Source organism: Mesoplodon densirostris, chromosome 1 (assembly GCF_025265405.1).
Source record: "Mesoplodon densirostris isolate mMesDen1 chromosome 1, mMesDen1 primary haplotype, whole genome shotgun sequence".
Taxonomy (NCBI): domain Eukaryota; kingdom Metazoa; phylum Chordata; class Mammalia; order Artiodactyla; family Ziphiidae; genus Mesoplodon; species Mesoplodon densirostris.
The window spans coordinates 157,527,387-157,537,993 of NC_082661.1; the positions used below are offsets into that span (position 1 = coordinate 157,527,387).

General features: G+C 45.0%; 1 protein-coding gene across 1 annotated transcript in view; it reads right to left on the reverse strand.

Annotated features, from left to right (window-relative positions):
• Positions 1-2,169, reverse strand: part of NWD2 (NACHT and WD repeat domain containing 2) — a 219,331-nt gene extending 217,162 nt beyond the window's left edge. Inside the window, exon 1 of the mRNA XM_060091553.1 lies at positions 2,019-2,169. Within this exon, the coding sequence (XP_059947536.1) occupies positions 2,019-2,169 (151 nt within the window). The remainder of the gene's footprint in view (positions 1-2,018) is intronic.
• Positions 2,170-10,607: the final 8,438 nt, after the last annotated feature.

The window sequence follows — 10,607 nt, forward strand, 5'->3', positions numbered from 1 at the left end:
TAGAATCACATGTACTGGCTTAAGAAAAATGACATTAATCTTGAATATTAATTCAATATTAAGTTAACTTGATATAAATCCATTATCACTGATTTTTATCCTAGAAATTACAAATGTAAAGAAAAATAAACTACTAATGATATTAGCAGACTTTTCACTGTATTTAAAAACAACTTGTTTAAAGAAAAGTGTTACTTAACTGGTTTTACATCCGCACACTTAACACTTCTTACGAGGTTTTCTTTTTTAAGCTCAGGAAAATTAAATTCTCTCAAATACTGCTGTTTTATCAATATTTTTAAAAACAACACCGAAAACTTAAGTTGCAAACTTCCTTAGGTCCTTCAATATGCTGCACAGCCCCACAGTTTCTTTTATTCAGATTTAAGTAAAAAAATCCTGTAAGAGATAGTTCAGATGAAAGGAATTTTAAAGAATGTACTGCAGCTTTCAAAAAGCCTCCTTAATTACTAACTGCTGTGAAACTGAGTTGTAAACTGATAAAAGGACAGTCATACTCTCCCTCAAAAGTGTACAGCCTTGGGCCTCCCTGGTGGCGCAGTGGTTGAGAGTCCGCCTGCTGATGCAGGGGATACGGGTTCGTGCCCCAGTCTGGGAGGATCCCATATGCCGCGGAGCGGCTGGGCCCGTGAGCCATGGCCGCTGGGCCTGCGCATCCGGAGCCTGTGCTCCGCAACGGGAGAGGCCACAACAGTGAGAGGCCCGCATACCGCAAAAAAAAAAAAAAAAAAAAAAAAAAAGTGTACAGCCTTTCTAATACTAATCACTGTGGGTTATCTATTTGATTCTTTTCCCAATCCCCTTGTCATAAGGTGAACTGTACCTGAAATTTCTGCTAGCGTTTTATGAAACAGTAATTTTTTTAGAAAGCTATTTTTTATAGGTCCTCTGAATGCTTTTTACAAGCAACCAGAACCTTGGGTTTTGCAATGATGATTCTATCCATATGACTGTTAACTTTCTTTTTTCCTTTACTTCTTTGTCAGAAACAAGGCTTGTTAGAGTGTAGCAAGTTTCCCATCTCACACGCCTATTTCAGTCTCCTATAAACTCATCTTAGGGCCAAACATTTATTTTTCTGGGAAAGAGCAACTCTTACAGTTTTATCCAAGCCAAGTCAAATGCATCCCACTTTTTCTTCACTTACTGGGAATGAAAGTTAACGTTCAGGACTGGGAATTGATAGGCAGTGATGAGAGAGAAACTGACCACCCGGAGCTCAGCCGCTGTGGTTTGTGAATGCAATAAATCAACAAGTTTTCATTTAGCAGCTACCAGGTCCCCAGCCTTTAGCTGGAACACGACTGAGAAGGCCAAGTTCTAGACCGGGGCGATCTAGCCCAAGACCCAACTGTAAGGGTGAACTCATTCTGAACGCTCCACCTGGAAACCAGCGTCAGCCTGTTTCGGGACCGCACAGCGCTTTTCCCCTCGATCTCTGCGGATCTTGGGTTCACAAGGGTCTCCTTAGCTCCCCAAGACAAAGTGCCCCACTAGCACACCGGCAAGAGGCAAGCCTCGGGGAACCCCATGCTCTCACTTCGCCCCGGGCTGAACAAGTGGCAGAGGAGGGAGCCCCCATTCAGGAATCTGCCGCGGAGCCGAGAGAGCTAGAGGACGTATTATTTGCGTTTCACGATAACCTCGGAGAAAAAACCGCTAAAGGAAAGAAAAACGGGGTGGGGGTGGGGAGTGGCAGGATGAAGCTTCCAGAAGCGTCTGTTAATACCTCGGACATTTCTTAGACCAAGGGAAAAGAACCCAGGGGGCGAGAAATGGGTGTCCCAGGGGAAGTCATCAGGCAGAAGCAATGAGCGAGGGAAGAAGAAAAGTGATTCAAATTAAAGTCCCAAGCGCTCAGGACAGCCTCGGTATTAGCTAGAGAAAGGGAGCGCTGGGGACGCCCGGCGCGCCCGGCTATGCCATGGCACTCTCTCTGGCTCCCGCCGCGCAGACGGATAGAAGGACAGACGGACAAGCGCAAGCGAGGGACTTACCTTCAGGGTTGGCGCTGATGAAGACCCGGACGCTGCGGCCGGCTGGCATCAGGTGAGAAGGCAGGGCGGTGAGGTTCCCAGAGAAAGCCGCCCGCCGGAGCGCAGAGTCCCGGGGACAGGGCAGCTTGGTGCCCGCGCCGGCCGGCCACATTGCCTTCAGGGAGGAAGAGCCGCCGACTCCTGCTTCTCGGGTTCCTGCCTGCGGCTCCGCGGAACGGCTAGGTCGATCCCCGCAGGCGGCGCGTCTCAGAGCCGCTCCGAGCCCGAGGCGACGCGGGCGAGCTCCGTGGCGCACACCAACGGCTGGCGGAGAGCGGCCATACGGACCCTCGGGCCCCTCTCACCACCGCCTCCTGCCCCTCTGGGCGTCAGCCTTCGCTTGTTGCCAGGGCTCAGCGCAGTAGCGAGCGAGAGCGGGAGGTCAGCGTGGCGGCGGCTACGCGCGCTGCGCCTCTTTGCGCCGGGAAGCCGAGCCCGTGGCCATGTCCCCGCCCGCGCCCGCCGCTAGAGGAGGGGGCGGTCAACGGGGCCCGGACAGAGCGGGCAAATGGAGCGGACCAAACTTTATCTACAAAAGGCGTCCGGAGTTTATCGCCAGCCGCCTCCCGCGGGGCACAGGAATATCCCTCGACTTAATTAAATTAAGGGCGGCTCTGGCGCGGGGGGCCTCGGGCTGCAAGGGGTCTCTCGGGCTTCTCTGAGGGCGAGCCCGGGCGCTTCTGGCTGCCTCTTCGGTAGACGACCAGAAAGAAATTAGCCCGAGATTTCTGCTACTCCTCCTCCAACTCTACTAAAGGTCAAACAAGCCCTGAGCATTTTCAAAAACGCTCGCATCCCGGCGTCTGCGCGTTTTTTGCCTAAGTGCTGGGAATTCCGCCTCAAAGTTAGACGCACCACGGAGCCCGGACTCCCAGGGATCGAAGCACCAAAACTCGGGACCGTCTCGGGCGTCCTGGAGGGAATATCACCGTCGCCGTTTCTCTTGGCGCAGGTGGCGAGTCCTGCCGCTCCGTTCGCTCCCCACGCCCAGCAGAGCCGGGGGTTTTTATAGCGAAGCAGCGCCGCTCACGTGCTCCTCGCCGCGTTGTCACGGAACCTTTCCTAGAGCCGATCTCCGCAGCGAGCCCTCCCGTGGTCTCTAAGTCTCCAGGGGTTACTTCCTGCTCCCGCCCGGGTGCATTCCCGGGCCATTCCGCCAGCCCGGAGGCTCCGGGACCCCGCCGCACGGGAGGATGCCGGGAGCCCCGCGCGCCCTGGCGCACGCCTGGGCTCCGCAGGCCAGTGTGGACTCGGGGGAGCGCCGCCCCGCGCAACGTCCCGCAAAGTGCAGGTGGCTACAGATTGGAGCCAGGTGCGAGAGATCAGAGTTGGCGTGGAGCAGCTTTTCCAAGTTCGTGCAGAGCGTGAATTGGCTCCACCTGACGCTGATCCAACGTGGCCAGAGCGCATGGGGGACTGTTGCCTGGGGTCGGGGCGTGAGGTGGACAGTGCAAGAGGTCTGATCCACGTCCGGGGTGACGTGAGATGTAAAGCGTCCGAGCCATAAAATTGCCATCTCCGGGCCGCACTTCATTGCACCTCCAAAATTCTGCAAATCCCGGGGCACGAAGGAAGTGTGATAGTGCTGTGGGGTGGCGGAAGTGAGGAGGGCGTGCTTAGAGCTTTAACTGGACTTTGGTCTCCAAACCCCTTATGTTGAGCTTTAGGGCAGGAACTCCTGTCTTTTAGAGAGGAAGAATAATAGCTTTTCCAAATCTTTGAGATTGGGGAGGGGCGGGTGGGCACAGGGTGAAGGTAGCTCAGCTGCTAGTTTTGGCCTCTCACCTGGGGCTTTGCTGTAGGCAGCGCCTGGCCTCCTCCTGGCCTGCACTTCTTCTGGGCCCTGCTGGTGGCAGTGAAGTCCTATGCACTGCTGTTTATTTTGTCACCCCGCCGCATCACCAACACACACTTTCTGGGGTAACCCTTTCGGAGAATTGGGTCTCTGGGTTTTTAAGGCTGCCTCTTCAGTACTGAGAACCAGGCGGGCAGACAGCAGTCCTTACTTTGTAATAATTTGATGCAACCAATAAAGAAAACCTTGAACGTGCCCATGTATTAGTTCAACTGATCCCATTTAGCAAATTATCTCCTTCCTCTCTCCCACCTCATTACTCCCAGGTGGGAACTTTCTTCAGCAGTAAGGACAACTCTCTGAAAGCTCTCCTGATGTCCCAGGAGGTTCGGACTGGGCTCTCTGGAAGAGGTTAGGAATATACAGTGTCTATTACAGTATCATCCTTCATGAATATACAGTATTTGTTACTGGAGAAAGGAGAGCCAGGACCACTTTATGCCTGATCTCAGTGTTGTTTATGAGACTGATGAGGAGTTGCCAGATTGTCAAGGGCCTGCCAGCCTTCCCCTCCTTCTCGTCCATCCCCCCGCCCACCCACCCCCACCCCGCCTCCTTATCTGGTGGTTTCTCTCTTAAAAATCAAACTAGTGTTTGTGTCTTCTGACCTTTGTTTCAGATCTCAAAGTGTTTCACTTTCTTAGGATGACTTTGGGATTTTTGGCAGCCTCTATAACCTAATTAAGTGTTCTAGACGGGCCGAAGTTTAGCATCTGCCAGTGTCACTGCAGACCAAGGATGCAGAGGAGAGAGAATTGCACGGTATCTGTGGGACCAAGCTTCCAAAGGCTCCCAGCACAGCCAGCTTTGCGTCAGGTAGAGCAGGCTGCTGTCTTTGGGTTATCAGGGCGGTTTCTACCTAAGGATACCCAACCTCCCCCTGCCCGCCCTCAAACACACACTTCTACCTTCTTCCATTCTGTCTCTTGTTAACATTGGATAGCATAAAAACAGAGATTCATTCATTAGCATGCAGATGGCATAAGGGAAGAGTCACTCATGGTGCAAACATTTTGTTATGAATTAACTAGATCTGTTTCCCACCCTGAGGAACTGTAGGCTGTACAAGTGGAGGGTGGGGAGGGAGAGAAACTGGAAAGGGAAGGGAAAGAGTGGGCATGAATGTGGAAGGCAGGCCCTGACTTACAGTATGGAGACTGCTCTGTTTTTATCTGTTTAAAACACTTTACAAACATGTTATTATTACTCCCATTTTACACACACACACAAAAACAAGGCTCAAAAAAGAGAAATGACTTACCCAAAGTCATATAACTAGTTAATGCTTGAGCCAGGATCCAGGTACTGGGGCCCCTGTCTCAGTAGTCTTTCTAACACACCACCTTTGTTTTCTAACTTTGCCCAGGTCTGACCCTGGCTGGCATCTTTAGTAACCTGAAAAATAGGTGTTCAGGCCTGTGTTCACAGGTGTGGAAGGCTGGTTATCACAGACCAAATAGGAAAGAAGTTCTGCCACAAGATCACACAAGACTAGACTCTTCCAACTTGTAGGATGTTGATCTGATGACAAAGACTTCCAAATTCCTTGTTTTCCTTGGGTCCTGTCTTTTCCTCATAAGACCACAGGTAAACCCATACCATCCCTGAAGTTGGCTGGAGCATCTAGAAAAGCACCTAGAAATAGAAATAGGAAAATAAAAGTACATGAAAAATGGGCTTGGGACCAAGCTTGTGATCAGGAACAGGTATTCCCCTCTCCATCCTCTCACTCACCCCACTTTGCAGGCCAGAGGACCACAGAGAGGTTACTATCTTTATAAACAGTGATGCCAGCCCTTGATAAAACAGGGCTGCTCAAAGGTTAAATTACTGCCAGGTTCATTCTACTCATAAAGCTAGAAGGATTCCTTGCAGTCAAGGAATCCAACTCCCCTTAGTATATAGATAATGCCCCTCCCACAAAGTAATTTTATAAAACAGGAGGAAAGAAAACTAATGTCTAATAATATTGATATGTTAAACGTCTGTAAGCTAGACACTGTATAAAGCCTTTAATAGGTTTCTCATTTAATCCCACTGTATCTGGGATCTGGGCCAAATACCTCTCATCTTCCCACTTGAGGCCCCTTCTTGGACACCATTGTCCCTTGTATACCTCTTGTGATGTATGTGCAGGTTGCTTGTTCCAAAGTCCATGGTATGCAAATGTACCTCACCTACTTCCCTTTCCTGTGAAAGCTGGTGATTTTTCACCCAGCTGCATGGCTGTATCACATGTTCAGTTCATTCTGCTTAGATAATGGGTGTGGTGATCATAAAGAACATTGACTCTGACCCAGCAGAAGGAAGATACATCATCCAAACTGTATTTATCTGCGTGTACATTTGCATTTCTGTACATCAAATATTCTGGCCTGGATGTCTCTGGACCGGTGTTCTGCATTTTTCCTATTGTGGATAGAAGTGGAAATAGAGCCCCTAGTGTTATAAAGATGACCAAATTAACACACCATACTACTCTATTACATAAAATCTAGCCAGTGAAGCCAACCATGTGTTTTGTGTTTCCCAAACTTGTAGAAGTGTTTTAAACTTAATGTTACATTAAAGTTCACAGTTGCTCCCTGATATGGGTGATAAATATTTGAATCTCTTTGCTAAGATGAGAAATGGATTATGCAGGGTCACTCAAGCAAGGAATCTGTTTTCCAGAGTTCCAGCTCAGGATATAATCCAGACCATCAGGAACCCACTTACTTGTTTACAAAATGGAAATTTTCAGTTTATGTGAGATTTGTCAGCATAACAATTTGCCAACAGAGATTGTTGATTCAGAGGTGTCTGCAGCATGATAGAATTCACAGCAGCTTGGTTTTAAATAAAGTTACACCTTTCTGAAATTGCTATCTGATGTTTTCATGACTCAGAAATTCTAACTTTATATCCACCCCCTTCCAATTCTGTGCAATGTATTTTCTGAGCAGTCTGCCTCTTACAACCTTCTATACAATTACATTGTTATGAGAGCACTATGTGTGTCATACAAAGTAGAAGAAAGTATGGTAAGTTTCTTAATTAAAAATCTATAGATTGTTTTATATCTCTAAATTAAATATTTTATTTTCATTTTATGATCGTCAAATTTTTTTCCACCTCATGACATTAGTCACAAATACAGTACCTTTAGACAGCCTCCTCTCTTCTTCCATCATCTGATACTTATTTGGAGAATCACTCTTTACAAAGCACTTTCACACCTGTTAACTCATTTTGATTCTAACCCTGTGAAGTAGGTTCTGGATGAACTATACTCCACCCTGCTCCCTATTTTTCTAATATGAAAAAGCGGATCAAGCAATTTTAATGGCATGTCCAAGTTCACTCAGTTGGTGGATGGTAGAAGCAGTCTAAAAACTGGATCTCTGAACACCAAACTATAGGTTAATTATAATATACCACATGGCTACCAATATATAACATGATCCATTTGGCCAAATTGATAAACATCATTTGCATTTTCTATACATTTTATACTAGTTGTTAGGAAAACCAAATAATATAGTGTATAAAACATTCTGCTTGGATGGCAATGTTAGGTACATTTACATTGGTTTTTATATTTTTACTGAGCAAAAGCTAAATCCATATCATTTAATTCTATTAACAGCTCAGTTTTAAAGATGAGTACAAGAGGCTTAGAGAGCTTAAATGAGTTTGTTTGAATATATACCCAGGAGTGGGATTGCTGGGTCATATGATAGTTCTATTTTTAATCTTTTGAGGACCCTTTATACTGGTTTCCATAAAAGCTGTACCAATATACCTTCCTACCAACAGTGTACAAGGATTCTCTTTTCTCCACATCCTTGCCAACCCTTGTCTTTCATTTTTTAAATAGCAAGCTTCCTAACAGGTGTGAGGTGATATCTCATTGTAGTTTTGATTCACATCTCCCTGACCATGATTTTTTCATTGTCATCATTTTTTCATTGGTATCTTTTCATATATCTGTTGGCCATTTGTATGTCTTCTTTGGAGAAATATTGATTTAGTTACTTTGCCCATGTTTTAATTGAGTTATTTTATTTTACTTTATTTTTTTGCTATTAAGTTGTATGAGTTCATTTGGGGTATTTATCCCTTATAAGATATATGGTCTACAAATATTTTCTCCCATTCTGTTGGTTTGTTGATTTCCTTTGCTGTGCAGAAGTTTTTAGTTTGATATAATGTCACCTGTTTATTTTTGCTTTTGTTGCCTGTGTTTTTGGTGTCATATCCAAAAAAATCATTGCTAAGATCAATAGATAAAACAATCCTAAAATTCATATAGAAGCACAAGATACTCTGAAGAGCCAAAGCAATCTTGAGCAAGAAAAACAAAGCGCATTTGTTTTTCAAATCACATTTCCTGATTTCAAATTACAGTACAAAGCCATAGTAATCAAAACAGTACAGTCTGGCATAAAAACAGACACATCAACCAATGGAACAAAATAGAGAGCCCAGAAATAAACCCATGCATACACAGTCAACTAATCTTCAGTAAGGGTGCCAGGAATACAAAATGAGGAAAGGATAGTCTCTTCAATAAGCGTTGTCAGGAAAATTAGATATCCATAAGCAAGAGAATGAAAATGTCCCCTTTTCTTACAACATGAAGAAAAATCAACTCAAAATGGATTAAACCTAAGACCTGAAATTGTAAAAGTCCTAGAAGAAAACAGAGGGGGAAAGTGATTTTTAAAAATGATTTGAACACTACTTGCTGGGTTATAAGATACTCAGGGGAGTAAAACTATAATAAATAGGAAGTGGTAAGTCAAAATAGAATTTTGTCACCTTTTCTGAATAATTGTGCTAATAAGGATATGACAATAAAATTTACTAACCATAATCCAACATGTGGTCCAATTCAATTCAAAGAATAAACTATCATTTGAAATCAAGTGTTTGCTTTATATATGGTTTAGATAGAAAATAATAAATCAGCCATCTGTCCAACACAGGATTTTTGGTGGAAAACAACAGAACTGGTGCTGATTGGCTTAAGCATATAAGCAATTTTCTGGAAAATTATTGGATAGTAGTAACATTGCTGGGAGGGATGAAAAACCAGGCTTGGAAAATGGGAGGGGACCAGAAGAGGTCAGCTCATTGGATTCACAACATAGTGTCACAAGAACAGACACTTAGCACTGACACTGCTGCTGCTGCAGCCTGAATGCTGCAGTACACCCCTGCCACCACCAGTACCATTCACTGGATACCACCACTGGCACCACTGCCACTGGGCACTAGATGTTGCCATCACTATTGCCCTGTAAACTTCACTCTGGATTCTGAGGCCAGGAAGCCAGGGAGAGGGACTATCTGTCCTGCATCTAGACTCAGGCAGTACAGAGTTTTCTAAACACTAGAAGGAGGTTCAGAGGTCAGATGGTTAAAACCTTTACACACCTCCCCGAGCAAGTGTACAGTGTCTGTTCTTATATGGCCCAGAACATCTGGATGCTGTGGACAAGGGACGAATTGAATGCTTTTTGCATTTCTAGAATAAAATTAGGATAATGATGCTCTACCTCTTTACGACTCAGATACCTGAAAAAGCTCACCTCTCTTGGACCACAACCAAGAATAAGAAAGTGAGCTGAGCTAAGAAGAATCCTCTAAGCAACCACACTATATGTTACAATGTCCACACACTGTTGCTCGCTCCCTTGACTCACGGGAGATCCCAGAGGCTCTCTGTCAGGGTCTCTTCACATCTACTATATTCACAATTCAAACAAGCTGGGTTTTCCTGGTTGGCAGAACAACAGCAGATTCGAGACAATAAATTGGAAGAGGAAGGGCTGCTATCTGGAAATGAGAAATGACTGTTCACAGCAGAGTCAGAAACCATATGACAGCAGAGGTAATATGTACACAAACACACACACACAGCAGTCAGTGATCCAGGGACCACTTAATTTTGGAACAGTAGAACTCTATATATCTCAAAATGGGACAAAGAATGACTAGACCCTGAAACTGAGACAGACTAATTTCAGGATATTGCAAGTACTTGGGGATAATTTTCAGCAGCAAAAAACTTAAGAGAGTTTAGACAGAAAGGCAATTGGCACTTGTGATATCCAGTAGTAAACATCAGTAGTTGGAGATCAATAGCAAATGAAGAAGGCAGAGATTCAGTTCTCTTATCTCCAAGAAGAACATTGTAGGGCACTTTTACTTAAGTGCCTGAAGCAGTGGTGGTGGTAGTAGTAGTAGTAGTAGTAGTAGTTGTTGTAGTAGTAGTAGTAGTAGTTGTAGTAGTAGTAGTAGTAGTAGTAGTTGTAGTAGTAGTAGTAGTAGTAGTAATAATGCCAATGACAATAATGGTAATAAAGTAAACACTTAAATGCCTTTCACTGGGCTAGATATGGCTCTATGAGTTTATAGACATTAACTTATTTAATTCTAAGCTGTCATCCCTGGGAAGAAGGCACTATTATTATTCCCATTTTCCATATGAGGAAACTGGGGCGAGGTAATGTCAAGAAGCTTGCCTAGATCACACAGGATGTGGTGGGGTATGTACTTTAATGCAGGCAGTCTGGTTCCAGAATCTGAGTTTCAAACATTATGATATACTCCATCTCTAGATGCTAGGTAGCATATACCAATGCAATTATCCAGGCAAAGGAGAACTAGCTCAAGACAAGGAAAGTAGGAGGAAAGTCAGGTTGCAA